The sequence below is a fragment of the Osmia bicornis genome, chromosome 2 (genome assembly GCF_907164935.1).
Source record: "Osmia bicornis bicornis chromosome 2, iOsmBic2.1, whole genome shotgun sequence".
Taxonomy (NCBI): Eukaryota; Metazoa; Arthropoda; class Insecta; order Hymenoptera; family Megachilidae; genus Osmia; species Osmia bicornis.
The window spans coordinates 8634757-8661573 of NC_060217.1; the positions used below are offsets into that span (position 1 = coordinate 8634757).

General features: G+C 41.3%; 2 protein-coding genes across 24 annotated transcripts in view; one reads left to right on the forward strand and one right to left on the reverse strand.

Moving 5' to 3' along the window:
* The window catches only part of LOC114882966 (pre-piRNA 3'-exonuclease trimmer-like), a 55823-nt gene extending 38409 nt beyond the window's left edge, over positions 1-17414 (forward strand). The window contains exons 2-13 of one of the 2 annotated variants that reach the window (XM_029200213.2): positions 11692-11895; positions 11965-12199; positions 12272-12547; positions 12621-12828; positions 12899-13000; positions 13072-13182; positions 13265-13361; positions 13440-13539; positions 13614-13697; positions 13766-13854; positions 16281-16379; positions 17314-17413. In XM_029200213.2, the coding sequence (XP_029056046.2) occupies positions 11765-11895; positions 11965-12199; positions 12272-12547; positions 12621-12828; positions 12899-13000; positions 13072-13182; positions 13265-13361; positions 13440-13539; positions 13614-13697; positions 13766-13854; positions 16281-16379; positions 17314-17383 (1602 nt within the window). In that variant the 5' untranslated portion in view covers positions 11692-11764 and the 3' untranslated portion in view covers positions 17384-17413. Of the gene's footprint in view, positions 1-11691; positions 11896-11964; positions 12200-12271; positions 12548-12620; positions 12829-12898; positions 13001-13071; positions 13183-13264; positions 13362-13439; positions 13540-13613; positions 13698-13765; positions 13855-16280; positions 16380-17313 lie in introns of both variants that reach the window. The other variant, XM_029200216.2, reaches the window with a different exon arrangement.
* On the reverse strand, positions 1242-25528 carry LOC114882964 (laccase-5-like). 22 transcript variants are annotated; one of them, XM_029200189.2, is made up of 12 exons: positions 25280-25527; positions 18472-25117; positions 16388-16453; positions 4977-5244; positions 4764-4863; positions 4419-4539; positions 3887-4097; positions 3416-3811; positions 2758-3120; positions 2370-2642; positions 1581-1796; positions 1242-1517 (listed from the first exon to the last, which is right to left on the reverse strand). In XM_029200189.2, the coding sequence occupies exons 4-12, from the start codon at positions 5098-5100 to the stop codon at positions 1366-1368; spliced, it is 1956 nt and encodes a 651-aa protein (XP_029056022.1). In that variant the 5' UTR covers positions 5101-5244; positions 16388-16453; positions 18472-25117; positions 25280-25527; the 3' UTR covers positions 1242-1365. The 22 variants fall into 22 exon arrangements, with proteins under 22 accessions (XP_029056022.1, XP_029056021.1, XP_029056033.1 ...); XM_029200188.2 differs by having other exon boundaries at positions 16388-16580; positions 18162-25117; XM_029200200.2 differs by lacking the exon at positions 4977-5244 and adding an exon at positions 9691-9768 and having other exon boundaries at positions 25280-25441.
* Between the last annotated feature and the right edge of the window lie 1289 nt (positions 25529-26817).

Consider the following 26817-nt stretch of genomic DNA (forward strand, 5'->3'; position numbering starts at 1 on the left):
GTGATTCATCTCGCTGGACATTTCTGATCGACACTCGTCGCAGGTGGAACTAGCCTCGCTATCGTTCTGCGGTGAACCGTTCTTCAACTTCGCAGATTCTTCTTTCAACCAATTCGATTGCGCTAGTATTCTGTATTCGTGTACAATTTGAAATTATTTCAATATGAAGAATACGAAACGAAAGAGTCGATAGTAACCTTCTCAAGTAAGAATTTTCGTAACAGCTGATCAACAGTATCGTGTCCTTTAATCCGATCATGGAATCGGATATCAAGTTCCACACTCGATTCGAATAATACGCGCAGCCTAAAATGACGATCGCGATCAGCATGGAAATGATCCAGCCGATGAAACCTGCCGACATGACTGGGGGTTGTGACGGGGGTGGATAATACGAGGACCAGATTCGTTGCCACCATTGATAAGAAACGTCTCGATATTCGGATTCCTATGAAAATTGAAAACATTTTTCATTTCAATTGAACGCGAAATAATGAATAACCTCGCAGTGTTATCACTCACGTAACTCCAGAACGCCCAAACGCTGCAATAAAGGAGCCTCTGAAGGATCAACCAGAGCCACAGGACAGCGATCGCGACCACCCAGCTAACTAAAACCTTCACGGAACACGAACACGCGATTTGTTAACGTGAAAATATCGGTTAACATCGGGGAACTTCGGTGGTCCTACTTGAAGAGCCTTGTAGAGGATCGTCGAGGTTATCGTTTGGGCCAGACTGTTGCAGGACGGTGGATTTCTCCAGAGGAGTATCGCGACCGAGGTGAGTATCAAGAAGGACGGCAGGGTGTGGATGAAGTCGGGACCTACGGTGACTCTCGCATACTCGCGGAAGACTTTGTGCTGAAGAAAGAAGATCTCGTGTGGCACGCGCAACAGGGTCAGCGTCTGCGAATAGAGGCCGGTCAGACAGGACATCACTGTGGAGGCTGTGCACCAGCCTGATCCTTGGTAATTCGTTCACGACAACATCGAGCTTTTCCGCAATGATGGTTAGATGGTTGGAAAAGAAACGTCTGAGGGACCTGACGTTGCTGCCAAAATGAAACGCGCCATCAATTTTCCTTTGTTTATCTCATTTTTTCAAAGAATTTCGAGAGGAGGTTTATAAAAATGAAGAAAATTAAACGATAGACCAGTACAAGAACATTTATTCAAAAGAAAAGTAAAAAGTGCCAGTGCATTTTAAAAATTTTTAATAAGAAAAGAGCACTAAAGAGGTACAGAAGAAGCGTTTTCTTTATTTAATAAGAAGAGAAATATAAAGTCTTTATCCCAGTCGTTTACACCTTCGATTTCGTCTATTTACAATTATGTACAGGATGATTCTTAATGAATTAACAGTCTATATAAGGAAGTAATCGGGTCCAACGAAAGAGCCACATTTTGGGAAGTCCTGTGGAGCTGGTACCATGTCGCTGTTCTCTCCAACCTGAAGAATCACGTCTAAACCACGAGTCCAATAAGCGGCGTGTTCGTCTCGCAGCATCCAATATCCTGAATAATTCAAAGAAATTAGAAATCATGATCGAAGTTAATTATTTTCAATGATGAATTTACCTGGATTGTTGGCTTTGAACCGAATGGCAACGGCACCGAATTTCGGCACAACCACGGTGTCTTTGGCCACCGTGCAGTCGAGATTACGATTGAACAGTTGCCCTTTTTCGTCCAGGCTCTTCAACTCGTGCAGAGACACGCTTCGACCGAATTTTCTTGCTCCTACCACGTAGAAACTATATCCGTGCAAATGGTAGACCAAATCGTCGAGGCCGCCTTAAGGGGGAGAAGAAATTTTTAGAAACAAAGGTCCTTTCGAAGAATATTTCTCCTGAGAGAATTAAATCTCCACTTCTCGGGAAATGAATTCTCAGAGAAACGAAATAAAGTCGCGATCAATGTTTCAGCCTCTGCAACTAACTCCAATGTAGAACAAGGTTCCTAATTCAAGGTCACGGTTTTAACGAATTTATCCTCTTTTTCTGCGAATGCTTGCAGAGTATTTTGTACGTTATCAAAGTTTCTGCGATATCCTTCGGCAAATATAATCGAAATGTAGGTTAATTACGAGCGATGTTTATCCCGACGATTTCCCATTTCTCGATGAATGGAAGTTCATCAGGGACGTTTGAATTGAATCGCGTTCTCTTTGACGTGCAGCGACGCGGAACGTGCGGAAAATAGCGCGAACGTGTTTACCGCGATGTTAATTGGAAATCTAATTCCTCGTCCGTCGTCAACGAGACCCTGAACTGTTACAAAGCGAGGAAAACAAGTTTAACTTCGAGGAATGAAGTTAATTCATTTTTCTGTGAAAATTCTGCTGGATGATATTTCCAAGTTTTTTACCTTGATCGAATAAAATGATCTCGACGGTCGCGCCGAAAGGAATGTATCTCACGTGGACGCATTCGCACGTGTCCAGGACGATACCGTCGCCGCGTCGACAGCGTCGCGACGACAACGACGCGGTCTCGTTGTTCTCGTTACGAGAATCCTCGTCGTCGGGAGAACATAGACTTTCTTCGGAAACGTCAGCGCCTTGGGTCAGCAAGGGCGACGATGGATAGGTGAAAGTATCATTGTTCACGTTCAAGATCCTCGTCTCTGCTCCGCCATTGCCTGTAATTAAAAACAGAAAAATATCCTTGTGAATTAGGTATGTGTGTTAATAGAAGGATTCGCGTTTTCCGCATGGTTGATTCTAAATTCCATCCTACATTTATCAATCTCTTACCCACGATATCGTTCGTCTGGAACTTGTAATTAATAGGCAGACGAATAATGACGTCGGTTCTCGGTTTAGCAAGAACGCTGGGTATCTTTCGCAACGCTTGTATCTCTGTCACGCACAGATTCTCCGGATTTTCACATTTTTCCGCGGGGTTGGTCGTCATCGCCACTCGACTCGTCGTCTCGTCAACTTCCGGCTGATCGATCGCTTCCGTCACGGATAATGGATTTTCCGTTGTGCTACCCTTGTACTTCAAAATCGCAGCCCCGTGTATAGGACTCGTTCCGCATTCCTTTGACGTGTGTACGTTCATCCAGTAAGAAGCGACGCGTTTGTTCGCTTTTAAAATAAAGTCTGCTCTTTCACCTGCGAAAGAAAATTCAACATTTCTGTTAACTAATTTAAATTTATTACAAATCTATCCCCTGGAGGTCGATCCGATCTAGGGAGTCGATTAGGGATCGATGAATACCAATGCTATTCAATCGCAAATTTATTGACAGCGACACAGTATATACGATTTTCGTTTGGATTGCCATTTGTAATTACAATATAGCATAATTACGCATAAATTTTTTTATACAGGGGCTCGATAAGAGAATCAGCAAATTTTTAGGGATCAATGATCAAAAAATTTTGGCGGCCCCTGAGTTAGACTGACCTTTGGCCAAAGTAATGGATGCAACTTGTCGCGGTTCCACTGGTTGCCCATCCAGGGCGATCAACTGGAGAGGATGAGCGTCGACGGAAATGGTTATTGGACAGGATCCAGCTCCTCCGGCATTCGCGATACGGAATCTATGACGACGACCTGGAACGACCGTAAACGTTGCATACGGTACATTTGGTCCGTTCGGTTGTCGTCCTTTTCCATTGATTAGAAGGATCGCTGGTTTCGCGTGGCCTTCGGTGAAGGTGATGTCCGCGGAATGTTGCCACTGGCTCACCAATACCACGTGATTCGAGTCGTCTATGTCGTAAAGAGATCTGTGCGGGTCTTTTATGTCCGCTTGTTTTACGATCAACGCGCCGAAAATTCCATTTGTAACGTCGGCACCTGAAAATTCAACGAATTTAACCAAAGGCGAAATTAGACAAAATTATGGATGGACGATTGAAAATTCTTGTTTACCAGCGTGAGCATGCCAAAGATGAGTTCCAGCCACGGACGCGCGAAACTTGTACTGGAAAGTAGTGTAACTCGGTATCGGGCATTGAGTGACCAGGGGCGCACCGTCCATAAATGGCGATTCAAACTGCGACTGACCGCGCCAGTGCATTGCGGCCGCTTTACCCGGAAGCCGATTAATTACGTCCACCACTAAGATGTCGTTTTCACAAACCTGCGAAAGAAAATACTTGGCTCTGAACGGTGTAATTACTTGGACACATCTTGGTCATTAGTGTAACCTGTTTCGTTTTCTAAAGCTTCATAAGAAGCTAAACTGCTATCGTATAAACCATTTGGAATAAGAAGGATTTGGAATTAGACAGAGCCCTGTTGTACAGTTTCTAAACGTTAGATTGCAATTAGCAATCTTGCAAAAAGGAATATCCTTGGTATCTTGTTAGAATTTTCAAAAATCTAATCCACTTAGAAACTCTCAGCCTCGTTGATGTTTCAGACTTTTAATTTCATAGCGATTACATTTTTCTAATGATACCTGTATAGTTGGACCAGGCAGTTGACGATTAGCCGTCAGGATACCGCGTCTCTGTCCATCCGCTGTTACACAATGATTATGCAGACACGCTGTCTCATTCACCGGGCAGTCACCGCATGATCTATACACAGGGAAAATCATAAATGAATTAGAAGGATTACGAGCGAAGCGCGAGAACGTATTCACGTTACACGGGTATAAAATCGCACCATAGACAGTGATTTCCGCATTTCGATGGGTCAAGAAATTGCATAACGGTTCTTGCAACCACTTGACCGATGATTCTCGATGGAAATATATAAATTACATCTTTACCAGCTGATGTAATAAAATATTTTAACTTACTTGCTAAGCGATTGAAACACTTCTAGGGTGAGTTTCAATCGGCAAATCATAGGCCAATCCAGATGATGGCATGGTCTGTCGCAGGAGAGGAATGTTTGTTCTGTAAAATGAAAAGTGAAATTACAATGTAAATAGAAACTGAATTTCGAGTGGACCAAAGATTTCGACGATTGATAACGTTTCTTATAGTTGCCTTGCAGTTGGCGAACTTACTGGGCCTGTAATTGTTAACATGCAAAAATGTCGCCGCAGCCGCGATCATAAAGACGACCACGAGAAATCGTAGACAGTAGGTGGATAATGTCATCGTGCAGTGTGTACTCTTCAAGGATCGCATCGTCTACCTTAATTGTTACTCAACGATAACAAACGGTGACCACATTCTCCTAGCGATTTAGATTTCTTTCAGAGTACCTCAGAAAATCTCCAAAGCAACGTTCAGTTGCTCAGACCTCCGAGAGTCGTCGATCTCGACTTCCCTCTAAGTCACCAAATCGAAATGAAAGAAAAATCAAATTAGTCGTTAATCAAAGGGCGTTTAAATTAGAAAGTGATTCGTGAATAATAAGAAAGACTCGTGGGCGTCGAACGATGATGATAAGTCGATACGAGGCTGAAAATTCTCGTGTCAGCGGGGTGAAAGTTAGTCCCGAGATGAAGAGAAAAAAAGCGAAAGGAATAATCGTCGATTCGAGAGAAGATGAAAGTCACAGCTGTCTAACTTCGATCATCTTTATAGACTGATAAGTGTTATCCCTTTCTAACTTTTAATTATTAAGTTGCCCTCGTATCGAGTGGTCGATTTCGAAACGTAGAAAGTCTGACACTATTCGATAGCATAAAAAGTGCCATTAAATGGCATTTATGCGTGTCACCTTAAAGCTTAGAGTTTGACTTTTACTATTTAAAGTAATCGGCTTTCCTATTTGCTGCATCACCAAGAATCTGCAACTTTTCAATTATAAATCTTTGTAAACGATGGAAAAGTTTGATTTCACTTATTTCATAGGGGACAAGGACTGTTCTGTATTCCTCAGTTAAAACATTCCCATGAAAAGAAAGGCAATGTTTAACAGGGTGGAAGGAGAGAAATTTCCAAGTAACTAGTTCCCTTCTTAACACAATAGTGATGTAATTTAACGAGTTTCCTTTGAAAGGATCTCGAACAGAAAAGCATGATGTTGAATAACGTCCGAGGGTGGTGCACGAAAATCATCTAATCGCGTCTCGATCGATCTATCTATCTCATTATAATTACGTAAAAACTTGTATAATCTTGTCGTAATATTCTGATAGCGTGATCGGTTCACGTGTCCGGTCCAGAATTATATTCACCGCTGAGGTAACAGTCGTTTAGAGCAACTTTAATTAAACCCCTCGCACCAGTGATATCGCACCGTTCGCGGAGCAACGTGACACTTGGAGACACAGAGGAAACGAAACGGCACGCACGGATCATTTCGTAAGAATCTTACGGAAAGTGAAACCAACTGCGGAAAATCGAAAGGAAAAACGTTGAGGATGAATAAGTTATGCGTCTCGAGAAACGTATACTTGTTTTCTTCTTATGGAAATTTAACGAAATTGAGCTAAAACTGTCTCTGAATTGGTGCATCGAAAAACTCTTTTGTACGTTGGAAAAGTTTCCACTCTAACGTAGAGCATTTTATTCCCGATTTAATGGGCGCGAGGGAAATGAGTTAGAAGTTGAAGATGACAGATTGTTCTGGAAAAAAGAGTAAGAAAGTAAACGACGATATGTAGCTTCGTGACGATTGCATCACGTTCGTTCGAACCTGAACCGGGCGCACACGTAACTCGTGAACACCGTTGCGCTTTCTCGTGAACAACTGACCAGCCGAATTTCGTTTTCAGAAGCAAACCCGTCCTCTCTCCCTTTCCCTTTCTCTTGCTCTTTCTAAAGTGGAACGCGAGCGGTCATCTACGGTCGCCGTTAATTTTTTCCTGGAGAACGCGATCCAGCTAGGGAAAGAAATTAATTCGATTTCTGCGATTTTTAACCGCACTTGTTGAATGATTTCGTTTATACATTCGTCTACGATGAAGAATCTCGCTTTCATTGAGAAATGATGAAAGATTTTCACCGAGTCTTCCCGGAAAATTCGAACCGCGTGAAGCGTTTCAATTAAAACTTGCATAATATTCTTTCCTCGCTGGTGAACAGAGAAAAAGAATTCAAGCCGAGGCAACGAACTACACTCGTTCATTTATGGAAGTCAGAGAAGAAACTCGGATCCTTGTTGAACAACACTCGGATTCCTTGAAGCGAGTATCGACGTCCGTGTTTCCCGGGGTTTAATCGATAGCTCGTTAATCACCGCGATGGAATTGCGGATATGTAGGAAGAAAAGTATTCAACCGGATTTTCCATTCGTGGAGCAACTTATTCCAAGTCTTCATTCTCAGTGAACCGACTCTGTCAGAATTTCTCATAATTGATTAAAATGATAAATCATCGAAATGCAAATAACACGACACTCAAAGTGTTTAAACATCCAAGCGTTGGGTAAATATTCTCTCTTCGAAATCCAAACGATGGTCGTTTAAGATCGATGAAAGGAAGGCAATGAGAGGCATAAAATAAGAAGAGAGAAAAAAAAGAGAAATCAATAAATTTCACTACACCGATGGGTAATGGTGCACATGTACACGGAGCGATTAGAGGCAAAGCACTGTCTCGCGGTTCCCGTTAACGACTGACAGATAGTTTTAGCCGAAATTTCGTTGTCAGAACTGGAGGTAACCTCTTCCCTCTCTATCAGATCCACCCTCTCTCTCGGTGTCTCTCTCTTTCACCGTTGCATCTCGCGAACATCCGTTTTTCATTTTCTTTTCGTCTCCTCTGGAACCGCGAGGACGACCGGTTTCCTGTAACAGTCGTCGTGGCATCGGTTCCCAGAAGCTATCGTGGCCATTTTGATCGAAATATGTGTCAGCGACGGCGAAATTGCTAGTGAAAGTTGCCTACAGGGCTCGCGGAGACAACAGACTCTCCAGGCTCGTGTGTATCTTGGAATTCTGGTGCCTTCGCGCCTCGCTCAACACTGCACGCCACAAGCTTTCATCTTTCGTTAGCCGTCTCCTTTCGTCACGTTTTACCTGGATGTTTCTTACTCGCGTTGCTACCTCGACGAAGGCGGAGGTACGAGAAGATTTCGCTTTCACTGATGCTCAACGGGAGATCAACATCTTCGGCCCGTTTGTTTTCTCTGCTTGGAGAACGCGTGCCGTTCCTTCGAATCCGCGTATTTCGACCGATCGAACTCCGTGACGCTTTCTACCTGCATGTTACGAAGGCTCGTTTAACGCGTTGACCTTTGTAGTGAAAATAAACAGCGTGGAGTAAGAGGCGTCGAAGCACTAATTTTTAGCACGTTGCCCGTGCTCAGAATCGCGATCGATCAGAATCTGATGCTATAGAATTCTGAAAGGAAATAGATGTTATAGAAAATTTGTAAATTCAATCGGATTTTCCATTCGTGGAACAACTATTCCAACGAAGACGTGTACGTCTTCATTCTCAGTGAACCGAATCTGTGAAAATTTCTCATAATTGATTAAAATTATAAATCATCGAAATACAGATGACACGACACTCAAAGTGTTAGAATTTTCTAACATATTATTGGTCTAGTTACAGACAATCGCCGCTGACGGCAATAGTATCACTATCGCAGGAGTAACAACGGTGTCATAAATAGCATTCGTAGGAACGCTTTTAAATTTCTATTTGCAAGGAATATCCGGAGCGGGCGATTAAAAAGTATGAAAATGAGTAAATTCAATAATCCTCGGTCATGAGGACGCCTTCGACAGTATGCCCTTTTGTTTATGACACCCCCAAGTTGGACGATTTTCCCTTAAGAAAGGGAAACGCGCATGGCCTGTCTCCACTGTTTGTCTATTTCAAATTTTCTAACATATTATTAGTGTAATTACAGCCAGTCCCCGTTGACAGCGATAGTATCACTGTCGCAGAAGTAACAACGGTGAATGTTGAATAATTTCAAGTAGAAACTTGAAAATGTAAATCATATCCTCGTTGAACGCACATACTTATTTTCACCGCGATAGTCCAATTATTACACAGTTTACGAACTTGGTAATTAGTACTCACGTGAATAATCTACGCTGCGATTCGATGCTTTCTGCTCGGATGCACCGCACAAGTAATGGTACGATGTTTATGTTCTTTACTTTATAGACTGGCTTGTTTAGATCGTTTGATTACGATGCTTAGAGAGAAAAGAGAATTTTTGCAGTTGTAAATTAACTTAAATGAATTTCGATAAAAACTTCTATATCTGAGGTAGGAAAATTCAAGGAAGATAGTAGATCTCCAAGGATTCTCGATATTAGCAGTGTTTCGCAACCTGGAAACTCGGGAAACTCGATCAGGAGCTGCTTATACCGCAGAAATTTCTTTTCGTTCTATCAAGTGTTCAATTTCAACCCGCTAGAAAGCCGATCAATGAAATATAAAACTATCCAACAGGTTTGTTCGCCGTGTTTACGGTTATTAGATTTCACCAAGTTGATTTACGTCCATATAATTAATTCCCATCGAATAAAAGTAGTACGGCTCTAGTTAAAATAAGTCGACAGAGGAAAAAAAGAAAAAACATAAGAAGACATTCGCTCGTGTTCGAGTTCCAACATTTTGTCGCTTTCACATTTGCGTGGAGGGGTGGTTCATACTTTTCTTCCCCCAAACTTCTTTCACCTGCAAGAATCTTTCGTTCCACCGGCGTATCGAATGTGATTTCGGCAGGAAAAAAAAATAAATGACCGAGTCGTAAATTCGCATATCCGATACTTTCTTTTTCATCGAATTACGCAATTAATTACTTTCCTTGACGCCACTGAGAACTGGTTTCGTTTCTACTCGGTTCATTACTATTCTTACCTCTCTAATTGTTCTCGGAGGAACTTCTTCGTTCTTGAGACTCTCTTAAACAAACAGGAAACAGGATCTTTCGGGTATCTTAATGAAAAAGTTAAACGAACCTATGTTACAGTCGAACAAACTTAAAGGTTCGTTAAGTTTTTGTAAGATGCTGAATGTTGTTATTCGAGAGAGAAAGTGAACTGTTACACGATCGCGATTTCACGCTATCGAGGGTGAAAGGCGTTCGGAGGGGTGCAACAATTAATAAGCCCAAAATCGAAGCTGATGGCAGAAGCGAGCCGCGTTCAAAAGCGGAAGAAAGCGTGGTCGCGTTGTTTCTCCGCACGGATAGTACAATATGCCACGCTTTCACGTACAACTTTCGTCCAGAAGCAAATATTTCGATAAAGACAGCCGTATTCATAGTGGTACTCCTTTGGACAGAGACGGTGGTAAAAAAGAAGACGTTCGAATAGGAAATCTTAAGGATTTCATGCGCAAAGGAATTTGCTAGGTTCGATGATTGATTTCTCTGTGACTTCTGAATGGAATGAAAAACGGTCACCAGTTTGGATGAATAGAAGGATATGATACCATCGCATCTGCTGTGTATAACGGTTGTTGCAGCTTCAATGATGATATTAACATTACTTTCCAACATAAAAAGCGCAATCTTCGAAGCCATTCACCTCCTCGTGTAAAATATGCAACTTGGAATCAAGAGGTTCTTTCTAAACAAATGTCAATCGAGGATATTTTTAGTAATGATTAAAAGATTCCAAAATTGAAATGTCACAGGGGCACCGATGAGCATCAATATTAAGTTTAAATTGAAAATTAAATAATTATAATGTGTCATACTATATGCGTCCATTTTCACTGTGGCATTTAACGTGTCAATCAATCAAAAATATTCCACGATGATTTGTTTAAATGTCAAACGATGACGCGTTTAGAATCACGTAAATTGAATTTTAAAATAATGAATTAGTAAGGGATTGAACTAACCTGGTATGGGTGTCAGATAAATAATGGTCGCGACGACGGAAGTCAAACCGACGAATACCGCAAACCGGAAGAACATTGCTGGAAGGTCGGTGTAGATTTCGTGGTCCCAGCAATTACGTTTGGCACGTTTTACAGCAGAAACGAAAGGATCTGGAGGCCGAAGTGGCCGGTTTCGTGGCCGTGGGTACACTAGCGCGATAGCAGTAAGTTCATTGCCAGGGAGAGAGTTGTTTCTCGATTAAAAGAAAGATCTTTCAACTGCGGAAACGCTTGCTTGCTTGCTTATGCGACTTCGAGCCGAAACTAAACACGTTTCCGCGTTGTTTTCGGGCAACAATGCTCGAATTATGAGATAAATGTCCACTTTTACCCAATTGTACGTAAAAGATGATTAGGTACAGACAGCTATGACTTTTTCAACCTTCTGTTTAAGTCATTGTTGCAATTCCACTTGAAAAAAAAGTATATAGCTTTTCTTTTTAATTAACGATCAAGAATGAGGATTAATTTACTTATGAAAGTAAGGGTAGGTTTGGCTTTTAAGAGAAAAAAATTTCTGGATGGTTATTAATTAATAGATTGCTGCTAAAAGTTCATCAATCTTTAATTAGGAAATAGACTGCCAGTTTAAATTAATTCTCGCTGAAAGGAGTAAAATAAGTTAATTGTAGTATGCAATAATATGCAATTATTCACACCATATTAACTTACATGATATTCAATTGAAATTTGTTACAATGGAGAAGTGATTTATTGCAGTAGACAGTCATAATAGATTAATGTAAGAAACTTATTAATTAAAATGTCCAATTGATTGATTATTCTAAGTCATCATTGGTCATCATAAGCTGCACAGTATGTCAGCACTCTAATGCATCATTTTATACAGTATATTCAACAAGAAATTAAAATTTATTGATAAATAAAATTTTAATAAAAAAAATTTGATGTTACTAAAGTAAAATATTTATATTCTCTGATGAAAAAACATAACTGAACAATACTTTTCAGATTCACGGAAGGTTATCACACGTGATAACACTTTTAAGGTTAGAATATAGTATATTAGAAAACAAAACTCGATATGAATGAAGTTCTGGATGAAAACTTCAAAGAGTTTTATCCTGAATTAGAGAAACTTATAAACAATGCATCATTTATTGCTATCGATACGGAATTAACGGGTATAAGCACGGATAATGATGTGAAATATAGGTTAGTTTCGTTTTAGAATTCGATATAAATGTGACTGCATTATTCGCTATTTATACTGTTTTATTTCAGTCTTTTTGATTCTTTGGACGTGCGCTACAAGAAATTGAAGAACACCATTGAAAACTTTTCAATAATTCAATTTGGCATCTCAGTGTTTCATCATGTCCCTGACATGAATTTTTATGATGCACAGTGTTTCAATTTTTATTTACTACCACGAGCTTTGCCACTCACAAACAACCAAATCACCTGGCAAGTGGGTGCATTAGAGTTCTTGTCCAAGCACAATTTTGATTTTAATAAGGTACATCAGCACTGTGTTATCGATCAAATTAAAGAAGCAAGATGAAATGTTACACGTACAATGATTTTTTAGCTTGTCAATCATGCTATTCCATATCTCAATGAGTTGGATGAAAAGAATTTCAAACAATACATAGAAAAGAGTAGTTTCTTAGATAAATTGAAGCATTTGTCGTATGAAGATGAAACTAATTTCAATGAATCTATCAGTAAAACTATAGACTGGATTTTTAATGATGTACATCAAACTTCCTTTGAATTGGAAGTTGAGGATCCTATTGTACAGTATTTAATCCGAAAAAGATTAAAGGATTATAATAACATTCAAACAACATCTGGGTATAAAAGAGTATGTATATCATTCATTGCTTATGCTTTGATGCAATTGATGAATGTACATAAAGTTGTTTAAATATTTTTAGATAATTGTTGAAAGGATATCATCAAAAAACACACGTGATGTTTCAGAAAAGGAAGATAGTAACTGCTTGGAGCAAACACTGTTAGATTCATATGTAGGCTTTTCTAAAGTGTTCAAACTATTGTGTTCCTCAAAGAAACCAATAATTGGTCATAATGTACTTTTTGATTTAATGTTCACCTATCAACAGTTCTACAAACCATTGCCAGGTACGGAGTAAATATTATAGAATATAGATTTTTAAATATGAACAACTAAAACTTATACAATTTTCTACAGACTCTTATACTGAATTCAAAAGTAACGTACATTCGTTATTTCCACAAATATATGACACAAAGTTCATAAGTACTGAATTGCGAAGACTGTATATAAAAGAAGGTAAAGGAAACTTCAAAAAAAAAAAGATCGTTCGTTGCAATTGATACGTCACAATAAATTTTTCTTTCAAGTCAACTGGAAACAGAGTTCGTTAGATGCTGTATACGAGTTTTTTACCTTAAAACAGGGAAAGTATCTAGCGTTAAACTCACCAACTGTGAATTTAAGGCTTAAATCTTTAGGTAATCATTTTTGCTTTCATTGAATAATTTAAATATCATTTTAATAATATTCACGGATTCTTTCTTTTTCAATAATTTTCAGACGAAAAAAATTATCACCATGCAGGATGGGATGCTTACTTCGCTGGTTACATATTTATAAAATTGGGCCACGTGTTTGGTGTGAAAATATATGGAAGGTTGTGCTCATATATATAATTAACGTACCACGATCTAAGAAACTAATTCATCGAATAATTAAGTCTTAATCGTTTCAGCGGTTTAGAAGAAAGACCGATAACGCATTCGGAGTTGATGAGCAGCGTGAAGAATTATGTAAATTCCGTAAACGTGTCGAGAAGCAATGAAATGTGTATGGTAAATGAAAATTACATACTTTAAGTTTGATTTTGCTTCAAGCTAACGCTTCGAGTTAATTGTGAACGTTTCAGAAACTGGACGGAGAAGATCCACTGTACTCGAAACCAGAGTGGCTTCACGTGAAATTAAAATCAGCATCGATCGATACGAAACAGGTAGATTCCAGCACGAAATTATACCCCGAAATGTTAATCTTTTCTCTTTAGCTGCAATTTCTTGCCAGCTGGTCGAGAGACTCTCATCGTTTGGCCAAGTGGACATAATGCCATTCGCACGGAAACGTGTTCTGGTAGCTGTATCGAATCAGAAGAGGTAAATGAAATTTTCACCCTTACTCGTATCGTTTCGTCGTGTCTCTGAGATTGACACATACGTATTGAACTTATTCGATATTATGTAACATCACATTTCCGCTGTTTCACGAAACTTGCAGAAACTCGATCGCTTCGTTGAACAACTCCGCAAGCGATAACAAATGTACGCGAATACTTCAAAGACACCATAGTTCGTTCATTTCGAGTAAAATAAATTTAAACTCTATCGAGAACAAATATGCCCGGTGTTGGCCGTCATACTGACACGAAACACTCTCGCTGAAATCCCTATATTTCATTCTGCACATCACAGTATTCGGGTTAACAAAACAATGACTCGAGATTAAAGGGAGACCAGCGGATACGGTAAATCTCTGGTTGATTTTTAAACAAGGTCGAAATCCATCGCGACAATCTCGTGCGTATATATAAAATGCGAAGTCAAAACGGTTCACTTTGTTTCCCCTGTTATAATCTTACCTTACGCATCGAGCAAGTATAATTAGGTATTAAGTACGCAGTTGGTATTTTAGTATGAAGCTGCTTCGAAGTAAGGTGCCGGAACTATTTTGGATCTTATCCAAGGGCAACCGCGTATACTCATCATTGCACTTACAAAATGTAATATCGATGCACGTGATTTTGTACGTGCCACGTAACCGTTGGCATTTTCATTTTGACCAAAATTTATTCCTCTCTACTTATAGGGATATTGTCCTGATTAATTATATTTTGTTTTTCATTTTAATTTTTCATGTGAAGTATGAAGGGTTTCAACGTGTCTCCAAGGATATCTATAAAATTTGAAATTTCAAAGAGAATTCTAACATTAGTTTCTTACCCTTGATTTTATATTAATTTTCAATCTAAAACCCTCGTTCCAGTAGTCGGTATGTCGATTCAAAACGAATTCGAATAAGTGTGCGAGACTTTTTTTTGACGGACCGTAACGAGACCAATATAGCATTACCAGGAATCAGATTAATTATAATCTAAGGTCTTGACAGTGGAGGATCAGCAAGAAAACTATAAATATCGACGGAAAAGGTGAACGACCTGAGATCCCGTGAAAATTATTCAGACTGCTAATGGCCTTGTATCAATGTTCTCAACACGCATTAAGTTTTTACTGCCTATCTCGAAAGCTCTATATTTCCCAGATACTTAAAGATTCTTTGACGAGCTATGATTCACATAGAAAATTAATGGTGTATCGAAGCGTATAAAATCGTTAACGAGCAAACGACCCTCGTGTTTCGTTTATTTTACCGAAACGATTCAGACGAACAATCGGTCGCATTTTCTTAATTCAGACAGCTTGGAATCACAAACCTCGGTTTCAGTATCGGTTTCGCGCGGATCCATTAGAATCCGTTTACCTTTCGTTCGACGAGCTGTCGAAACAATGAGCACTTACATAAGAACTATCCGACCGGTTAGATCGTTGCATCTGTCCGGCTCGAAACCGTAAATTTCGTCGCGTTCTGGCATTTATCGTTCCATTAACTACTTAACAACTATCTCGTCGAGAAATCGTTGAGAACAATAATTTATAGCGTTGGGTACAACTAGGTGTTAAAATTGCTTTGACGAAAATAAGCGGAGTGTTCAAATTTTTCAATTGAAATACTTACATACGTTATTTTATAAAAAGAAAGGTGTTTGGTGATCTTCACGGGATCATTCGATAAGAGCGCGTTGAAACGATTGATTTCGCGTTAGGAACACAAACGGAAGCATTCAACCCGCGATTTTGTTCAGGCTGATCGCAAAGGGTAAGCAAATCAGCTGACTTCATCGTTCCTGAATTAGATCGAAATGAATTATCCGGTGGCGGGCTGCTATCAAGTATACGTTTTCACGAGCGTGATGCATTTTCTTTCGAACCGTCCAGCATTTTCACTCGCGGCTTAACCAACCTGCTCGTACGTTATACGCGTCAGATTTTCTTCTTTGCCTGGCGTTCTTCCAAAGCTTGCGTGTATCGGTTTCTACCAGCGAATAAACTGTTCTATCGACGCGTGTATCGAATCGTTTGAATTCATCCGATCAATTAACGCATTATTCGCGAGCCGTGTAATTAACTATATCTATCGATCTACATGTTTAATTAACCGATTCTCGATTACTCGTGAAAATCATCCTTTCTCCGGCATCGAGGAATTTGTGTCAGGAAAATTGTGTGTTCTCTGTTTAGAAAATTCAATTAAATAGATCGAAAAATGATAAAACAAGACATTGTGTTATTGGGTTACGTGCATACAGTGTGAAACGTTTTTTTAGTTGAACATTAACGTAGCCAAACGGTTAAGCATCGATGTAAACCAGCCTCTATTGCACGCCGTGATCGATACGAAATTATTTTTACCCATGTATATTATTAATGCGTTATAAATCGTGATCGCTTGAAAAATTCTGTTGCAGCGCGATGCACATACTTCAACACTTTCAGAGCAGCAAGGAATTCCAAGTAGCACGCTACAATCGTATTAAGCACGCAGCTCCTAGCACAATCTGCTTCTGGTACGTACCTGAATACTTTCTTATTTTCGACTTTCTCGTCGTACAGTTTCATTTCGTTTCACGCAATGCCAAGGCTGATTTAAGTAAACGGGTTAAGTTTATTTTCATTTCACTGCAGCCCCGACGAGTCAATTAATTCGTTCGATTAATTTAAATAGAAAGGAACGCGAGGGGGAAGTAGTTACAGATTATTTTGCTATTCTAAAAAAGAATGATTTAAACGCTACGAATAGCCCATTAATTTCATCCAAAGAATAATAACGGATAACCATCCGATTCCCAAGAATCCTTTACGACCAACCTCTTAGATGATTCAACGATTCGTCACATTTATCACCGATTAATTTACAGCTTCACAGTCCGATCCAAAAATTCCTCGAACCGTCCCGCTGCAATTAATTAACCGAGACGTAGAGAAAAAGCGGTAATTTGGCCTCGAATGTAGTATTTGCCATTCGTTCATTGGCCACCGTTCTGGCTACCATTTTCGGAAACGATGCGTTTGCACTAATTCGGCGAGGTTTTCTGCACCGTGGCGGTGGGAAAATCTCGATGGAAATTCAGGCCGGCCGGATAACCGAGTCCTAATTCGCGATTCGTGTTAACCGGCCATGATTCGCCGCGTTACGTCAAACAAATTAATGGCCCTTCTTAACTTGTCCCCGCAAAATCTCTAATTAGCACGAACATTGCCGTAGATGCATAAGTGTGCGATCACGTTGCCAATTGTTGCGAAGGCAGCGACACCCATTGCGTTACCCAACGCTCTCCACCACGGAATCCTCAAAGTCGCTCCCGATTTTCGATTTGCTTCGACGTCCATTGAATACCTTGCGAAATATCCTTCTTACATAATTGCAGTCAAAATCTGTCTGTCCTCTACGATCGTCGATGTTGCGGGTAATCATCGAGGTTTAATTGCTTTTAATTACAGGAGCGGGGTCATCTTGTCCGGGGGTTTGTTTGCCTGGATCATCAAACAGACGCTTCTACGTTCAACGTGATTTAAAAAATTTTCAGAAATCGTGTCTCGTCGAAGCTGTATAAAATAAAAAGAAAAAATGTAACTACTAGAAATCTTATCCCAGCATATCCTTCGCTGACGTCAAAGCAAGTCGAAGATAACGAAATGTATCATTACTCAGTCGAGTTTACACGATTTTGTTTTATTCGATTGTGTTTAAGAGAGGGTAAAAAAAAGCAAAGGTGAGAAATAAAACAAATGTAGCGGTCGATTTCGGTGGAAGATCAGACCGAGAGGATCGTCTCTGTTCTCTCGCATCGAGAAGACCAGTCGCAGAATCTATTTAAATATTAGATCGAAATCAAGAGCGGAATCTTTGCGCGAGCTGTTATTATTATTTCTCGTTCTCGCGGCGGACATTTCGGGCCTCGTTTCGTCGAGGAAGCTTTTCGCGCTGCCAAAGTTCCATGCTCTTTGAAAAATCCAATTATCCCTGCCGCCTCGCGACCCGTCGATCGCCGACGCGTTTCGCTTTTTGTCCATCGCGTCACGATCGTTTCGTGCCAAATAAAACGGAGACGTTCGCGATGCCGCGTTCGGTACCGTTGAAATTTCCTTGGAAAGCTTTCTTACCGGTGCCTCGCGCGTTTCCTACCTCGACGACTGATTCGTTGATCACCCAAGAGATTAAGCAAGATCTTCCGACATCTTTTTATTACAAACAAAGATCTACAACTGACGCCCGAAGCTTTCCAATTCAAAAGCGAAGGATTAACGAACACTAAAACGAAATTGCTTTTACGGATTCTCGGTAATACCATCATCCTATCGTCAACCGAGGGTGTCTCTTAAATTTCCTCGTAATCTTGGCAGACAGTCCGACGATCCCCGATACTCTCGACGAAACAAGCGACGTTAATTCATCGGCTAATGATTTACAACAAGAGGGAAAACAGTATTTGGATGAAATATAGATACAAAGTTGCAGAATCTCAAAATACACCCAAGAGAAAATTTATCAAAGGAAAAAAAGGTAATGAGATTCGATGAGAAAATGATGAATGAAAAATGCTACGAAAATTGAATGAGAAAGGATGAGAGGAAGATGTAGCCGTCGAGTGAGTGCACCTTACTCGCTGCTGGTCCGTACTTATCTCGAAGTCCTGATGGCCGAGGAAGAGGCCAAGCGTTCCCCGATATTTCAAAAGTTTTCTCTGGCCGCCACCCAAGGCTAAAAGACTCGAAATAACGCAGTAGCAATTCGTGTGGGCGTGCTGCCGGACGGTCAGCCTGGTCACACTGGTGTCCGGTGGCAGGTGGAGCAGCTTTCGAGATGGATCCCTCTCTGTCTTCTCTCGGCTTGTCCAAACGGCCGACAGATGCAAAGGTCGCGCCACAAACCAGATCTATGGAACTGGGTTAACCAAATTTCAAATCATCTGATGACCCTCATTCTCATCCGATAGAAACGTATCAGAATTTATCCGAGCATTAGAAATATGATAGAAAAGAAATAATTCTGATTGCCTTCACCTATTGGCCCCGGCCTGGACACGACAGGTCGGTATCTCGTCGGGCAAGCGAGCGAAGACGATTGAAAATATCTCCTCGGGGTTCTCGTGTTAGTTTCGAAACCCGTTCACCGAAGAATTGTAGTATCCCACGGCTAGGCTGCTGGCATGGGCTAGCACCTGTCGCGCGTCGCCGACAGTGGAAATAGCTGTTTTCAACTAGCAGAAACCTGCCTAGCGCGCCTTGCTACTCGCTGACAGAGAGTAACGCGCTTACGTGGGTGCAGCGAGATTAATTGCCTGCACCAATTACTGAAATAATGGTAAACCGTGCTCGAAGCAGGATAATTAAGTCACCGTTGCGACAGACATTTTTTGGAATCCCAGGCCTTGGGCTTCGATTTTGTATAGAAAGGATGGATAAAGGGAATTATTTATCGATTCGTGAAGAAGATAAACTGTAATTAGAAATGATCCCTAAAGATGGATAATGTAGCGAGGTTAAAGAGCTTCCGCCAGGGTATGACGGAAGTATGGAAATCGTCTTTCTCTGGCAGAGGGGTACGAGAAGTCCCAGCGAATCTCTCGTTCGAAAGCTCTCTAGGACTATTTTTGTTCATAAGCTGAATAGCGGAAATAGCCTAGCCTAGCCCCTGGCCTAGAGCGTAGGCTTGACCGGCCATAATAGCCTCTCTTTCAAGGATATATCGTGACGTCAACATTTCTTTGAAAAACAAAATGCAACGTCGTCGGTCACCACCTAAGTGACGTTTACTGTCGAACGTTGACACTTTAGACGTTGGACCGATCGTGCGTGGATATTTGATTTTTCCATTCGAGAAAAACAACCGATCGAAAATTCGCGTTCGAGATTTATTCGGGCAAGATTATTTTATCGAGCAGACACAGAGATGTATGGTGTTCAATGTGTACCGATTATAAACGGTGAATTATTTAGATCAGACTTTCGGATTTTTTTGTTTTTCAGTCAGGAAAGTACACGAAGATAATTTGTTGTTTTATATCAACGTTGAATTATATACAGCTCCGAGTACATTCGTCTTGTCCAAACAAATCCTCTTCTGTTTATTACAGCGGATACTCTTTATGAGGCTATCTGAAACGTGTATAAAAATTTCTTTAAAAAAATATGATATCGTTTCGGGTGACTGCAGAATTTGAAAACATCTTCATTATTCGTCTTCTTGAATTTAGTATAATTAAAAGAAATGATTACTCAGATTAACAAATTTGCGTTTAAAATGTAGAAGATTGATTTTCTATGAATGTAATTGTTTCAGAGATGAAATATTTATTTCTTATTAGGGTATTGATGAGTCACTGTACGATTACGCGTTTTCAATAGTTGCCCCGATAATCCGCGCACCCTTGACGCCGGGGCAGCACGCTGGTGCTGCACGCTCGCCAAATCCGACCTCGTCGTATCCTTGCGACTATTTTCGCGTAACGCATTTCAACATGATAGATGAGAGTTTTCTGCGTTTCCTCGACGTCGCGTAGCTCGAAACCTGCCAAAGATTCTGGTGGCAGAGAACATCGAATAATTTAGAACCGTGGACAATACCTGTCGTTTGCTCGAACACGGCGCGATTCAATCGCGAACGCTTCGGATCTATCTTAAACGTTTGCCAGCGGAGGGAGCGTGGATTTCTAGATGGTCTGAGCTCGTTACGAGGATCGTTGGTAGACGAGCGTCGATAAGAAGCCCGGAAACGTGGGGTTAAAGTGGCGAGATAGGTTTGATAAGAACGAAACACGGTTTCTGCATTCGACACGTGTTTGATCGCAGACGAATTCTTCCTTGCTGTAAAAATAGACACGTTTTCGAGAGGTATAAACACGTGTAATGAGAGAGGCCACGGGAGACCCCGCCGTGAACCACCTATTTTCTTCCTCCATTTTCTTTCTTTATTTTCTTTCTACTTTTCTGTTTAACTTTTCTGCTACCATCCGATTCGCTCTACGTTTAGCTGATTTTTCTTTATCGTTTGAAGTGATAAAAATATAGAGTGCAGTTTGGGGAAAAAATACAGGATATGACGTAGAAGGAAGTAGTAATTCTTGAAACTCTTTTCGTTTCAAATATAAGATGTTTCTTCTTCAGACCTAATGACTCCTCGCCAACCCTGATTACGTTGGCTCCATTAGTTTCTTCGTTTCTTCCATTTTCCTTTCTTCGTATTTTATGTTAGAGTTCATTTTTTAATTCAACATTATAAATTACCTAGTTTAGACAGTTGGATCTTGTAAGAAATTCCTTGGTAACTTTCATATATGCAAGAACGAGCCTTTTTTCGAATAAAACAAGTCATCTGCCTGGGACTTTCTCTTCATAGCGAAGTCTTGTATCAATAAAAGATCCTTAAAAATCTCCTTAAAATGGCACACTGAATTAGCCGTTTTCTTAAGCAACTTTCTCCTTGAGTTTACCTGTCCTAGTAAGGATACTATTTCAGAAATAAAACGCACTCAGCATCCAGTAGTATGGGTAAAGGATTAATAAGGCAACGAGTGTTCATTTTCACTCTTATTCTTCCAATCGGTTTCGCGATGTCTAATCTCTTTTCTGACTAACTTGGAAGCGTCCACAACCACTCTGTCTATGTCATCAGTCAAAATCGACGTACAAACGATCGCGTGTCTTTTATTTATAACCCTGCCACGTGTCGCCGGGGTTGAAATTAAAACAAAACGTAGGATAGTGTAGGTCTGTTGGCAGAGACCGTCCACGAACTCGGTGTTGGTTGCAACGAAAATCGCGATATCTCGAGATGAAATATTTGGCAGCGCTGATTTTGCTCCAGAATCCACGAAAAATCGACTCTCGAAACGAAAGTTTCGCCGGTTATATTTAATTTTCGGTTAAGTTCGAATAATTTTGGTACTTTATTAATTGCATCGCCGTGAGCGATTACCTCTTCGCTTGACAATGATTTATCGTTCGGCTCACTGTCGTTAGATTTTTGTTGTGTCTATTACTTTGTCCATCGAGAAGCGTCAGATTCTCCGATCGAAATGTTTCTCGTGAGTTGACTTGTGAAAAATCGTTTTCGAGACAGCTACGTCAGAAATCTAAAGAATAATCCGCGGAACGAGTTAACGTTTCGTCTGCACTTTCACTTAAAATAAAACAGCTGGTCCATCGTGTGTTTGTCTCTGTCGTCGGTTGTACGTAATACGTCTCGAGCGGGATGATACACGAACGTCGGATAGGCCCGGGCACGTGCACTTTCAACGAGTCGCGTCCGGATGCACCGAATGCACTATATTGCATTTTCGAACAAGACAGTCGTGTCGAAGTTAAATGTTACGATTCGATGTTCGTCTACGAATCTCTCATCTTCGTTTCCACTCGAAATGCGAAAAACTAAATTTATCATAGAAAATATCCTGCATCTATCGTTGCACTCGGATGCACCGACAGAGTGCAGTTTCGCCGATCGAGCTGCCTAATTTGGATGAATTTCGAGAAGAGGAAATTCGTACCAAAATTAGACATTAAAACGGAGGATCGATGCATACGATCCAATGTTCGAGGCATGTCATTAGGGAATCGTGGTGACAGCCACTATTATACTCTCGGTGCTGTACGTTGCCACGGATGCCAACTATCGGTCGGTGTGTCGGCTACGTAGAGATGTCGGACTATATTTGGGACGTTGAGCTGCGATTACTTCACTGGCCCAGTTGGCCGTTGATCGGACCCCGCGTATTTTTAGTTTAGGTCGTAAGCACCCGACACACACGCACACACAACGATCTTATTCGCAAATTACTCGTGGCTAAGACGTGTACGAGCGAAGGTAATGAACGTGCACGGGTACCAAACGGACTGCCGTGTTTTATTATTGGAGCCAATGTTACTGGTAGAAAATTTTACATAAGTGGCACCGATATTCCTGTTAACCCTGAAAACGAACGGGCACAAGAAGCCATGCTTCACCACCAACACCATCTTAACGCGGGCCGATCGTTCTTGATTCGCGGCTGTCAGCTCGCTTGACAGACGCGTTGACTCCGTGTCTCAGACTTCCTACCGGAAAGAATGCCGTCGTGTTGCAAGCCTATCGAGCCAAAGACCTGTGGTAGTAGTAGTTGTTGTTGTTGTTGTTCCTCGACGCGTGCATAATCATCGTCAGCTGGTGCAAATGCACCCTGACTGGATTTTTTCCCTTAATGAATCAGTAGTTATTTATACGTTTATTAAACGTACGAAAAGTTGATTAATAATTAGCTCATCGACCCATTAGCCCAGATCGCGCGAGATACATAGATAATTGAGCCTAATCGTCAGGTTTCTTTCAACGGACCTATCGGTTATCTAGGGAAACCTGCATCTCGTTCACCTGTCAACGCTTCATCCAACGACACGCTATCCTCTTTTCCTCGTTTCAAAATATCTGAAACTCTAGCAGTTACTCCGCTTCCAGATACTTTCACTGTAGAAAAGCTGTGCCTAATTAACCGAGAAAATTGATCATCCATCAGCGGGGGCCACGAGTTCGTCGCGTTTGGTAGAAAGCATCGTAGTCGAGGGGGATGATCGTTCGAGCGCGTACCTTGAAGAGCCACGCGATGACGGACTCGCGACACCGGCCGACTTTCCATTTCATCGTCGGAAAGTGAACGTACCCCGGGCCTGTCCCGCGCATATTTTTAGGCAACCAACAGGATAACACGAAATTAGAACGGGCGGCCTTTGTACGAGCCGCGTCATTAGTTGTTTGCCGGAGTATATACCGGGCGCGTGTTACGCCCGATTCACTCGCTGTCCCTGGCAGGCATTATTGTTGCCAGAATCCAGAATAGACGTATCTTGCACGCTGCTCTGCCCCTCGTAACCCCTATCTGTCATTCGGAATCTCAACTTTGATCCTCTTGATGCTCGCGTTTAAATCTTCGCCGAGTGTCTTTTCTCTCGCGAGCGCGAGTTGATTTGTTGGCCGAACCGAGAGCCAACCGAGCTCTTCTTCTCTTCGTTCCACCTTCTGTTCGCTTAACCAACCCCCTTTGTTTTCCCGATCATCCATCGTTCACCTGCTTTTCCTTTTCTCTCTTTTTTTCTTTCGATCTCGTTTCCGTTCACGGCGGAAGATACGCATAATTCTCGGGAGGAGGGAAACGGCGTGCACCTTATCATTCTTGGAGGAAGAGATTCAGTCTGGGACGTGTTACGTCCTATCGATCACTCGGGCTGACACAGCCTGTCTCGTCGTGGATGTTTAGCAGTTCGTTTATGAAAACGTCCATAAATAAATAGAAATCGGTTCGCGGCTGGAAACTTGCAGGCTCGACGCTCTATTTTCAGGCCACCGGCCGCCAAAATTTACGTTACCGTGGAATATCAAAGTTCCTGGAACACGTGTTCCGTCGCTTATTATCAGCCCATAAACGAGCACACGCGTTCTACGCGTTCTTTTTCCTTTATATTAATCGACCGACAAGCGTATCGTGGATGATTTATTCTATAATTCCACGTTTTGCGATGCCATTTCTGATCGTTACCGATCATCCTCTCGTCGTAAGCGAGAAGAACAAACGGTTCGAGTAATAATGTCCCGGAACGTCGGTACACTGGTCGACTTTTACGTAACGTTTTATGTTTTACCTAAAAATAACACGATGCTTTGAACCACCGCTCCTTCGAGCAACGCGACGAAATAACGAAGTTTATTTTTATTCCTCATAATGAAAGAATACCGATGGACATCTCGCGGGACTTAATCTTTCGGACGATACTTTCGCTTATAAAAAGAAGAAAAAATGAACGCGCTACTACTTAAAACGATACTCATGGATTTTACACGGTTTCTAAGCAGCATAATTTTGATCGACTACGGGCGCGTTTATTTTTAATCGAAAGCCAATGTACACCTACTTTCGCGGCACTTTCTTACGGACGATCTCGTAAACGGTATCGTAGAAGTTTCATTTACACGAGACACGCGGCATCCAATATATTACGTTTACTTTAGCGTGTCGCGTCTGTAGTTAACAGTTCGCTGATTCATTTACTCCGCCGTATTTATTCCCTCTGAGAAACGTCCTTCTCCATGAAGACGCGGTGGCATATGCCTCGTTGAACAAACATAAGGGACACGAGACTTGGGGAATAAACCGTGACAAGTCCCGACGATCGAGCTCGTTGCCTCCTGGCTGACCAATCACGGAGTATTTCCCTGGGGCGTACTCGCGATTCGTTTGCAGTAGATGTGGAAATGAAAAAGTAAGAACTGGATCACCTGAAATCAAGACCTTCGAGTTAACGATTTTTCTTATCGTTCGGTCCGATGATCCTAATCTCGCTTGGATTTATTTCTAAATCAACCACCGACGAGTAAATCCGCGATTATGTTACAAGGAAGGGGTTGAGCTAGCCTGGATGAAACGGATTTAACGCGTACCACGTTTCATGGACGACGCGCAACCCGTGACGTGGCCGTATATTAAATGTATTTAGGAGCCGTGCAACAGAAGCAGAACGTTGACCGTTGCCTCGTCTCTTTCTTCTTCGTCTTCTTCTTCTTCTTCGTTCGAACCCCCGCCGATTCGTTGCTCGCACGCTCGAGTCTCCTGCTCTTATACTCGAAGCGTTCAGGCGCCGTTGCGTGGGCGGCAAACGCTTCGTTCCTGCTCTTATTTATGAATAATATTCCTGTTAAATGCGTGCATAGATATATCGGCAATTGAGAACAAGCAGACTATCCTAGGAAGCTGAATTCTCTTCCCTCTGGAGCTGTTTTTCTTCTTCTAATCTTTTTCAGAATGTAATCCCCCTTTCTTTGTGTTTTTTCGAGAAAATTTTATTTTCAAGACCGCGTTCTTTTCGGACGAAGACACGTAAGTTTGAGAAGATGATTGACCATCTAGAGGATGGAAAATTTTACGTTTAAACGTTGAGAGAAAATAGAAAGAAAAATTGCGAAGTTAAACTGCTTCGAACGGAGCAGCATCTTCGAGGCGAAATTAGTACCGAACAATTACAGAAACGAAGATTGCGTGTTCTTATTTTAGGTTCGGCACATATTGGACCATAATTATGTAACGTGCCGTGCTTTCCACGAGATGAACAAGATTCGCGCCAATCGACGCGTTCGTGTTCCGCTCGGACAATAAACAGGATCGAATGATGGAGCTTCTCGTATTCGTGGCATTGTCGTGTTCGTCTCGATAATACAAATGATCTGTCCCGATGATTGGCGAAATAACAAATTTTCCCGCGCAGCTTCCATCGCTGGGGGTCGCAGTCGATAGATTGTCTTCGAGGTTGTAGCTGATATCGCGTCTGGCTATGAGCCAACCACCTATTTTCGATCTTAGGAAAAATGTGTACCTTGAACGTTTCCAACAGGAGCATTGTGTGCAGTGAAACTAGGTGAACTTTTGTTCAAATCTCTATCTTTTCCTTTGATGCCCTAAAATCATCGGTGTCTAATAATATCCTTCGTTACCAACGATGATGATTTTCAATTTTGTACAAAATTAAATAATAAAACAACTTTATATAATTCTCTTTTATCTCACCAAGTATTTAAATTTGAAAATTCGAGGCAGGATATTAAAAATATGAAAGAAGAAAACAAAGTAATTATTTATTATTCTGAAGAGAATTTTATTTGAAAAACACCTGGTACATAAAAAAATCCCGGTTTCATTCTGTTTTACCGAAAGAAACGAGAGGCGAAAGAAGCGCGAAGGATGATCTCAAGAATGGCGGCAGCGTCCTGGTACCGGAAGTCGGTTGGAATCGCTGGTTTATCGTGGTGTACGTTGGATAGTCGGATCGGATGCGCGTCGGTGAATCGATTTTCGAGGTTTAGCTCGCGTGTCTGCTCGGCGATATTCGAAGGTTAAATGGAAAAAACTACGACGACAGGCACGAGAGGCTGTACGGCCGTCGCCGGGACCACTGGCTTCCGGCCAGAGTTTTCCCTCGTTCGAT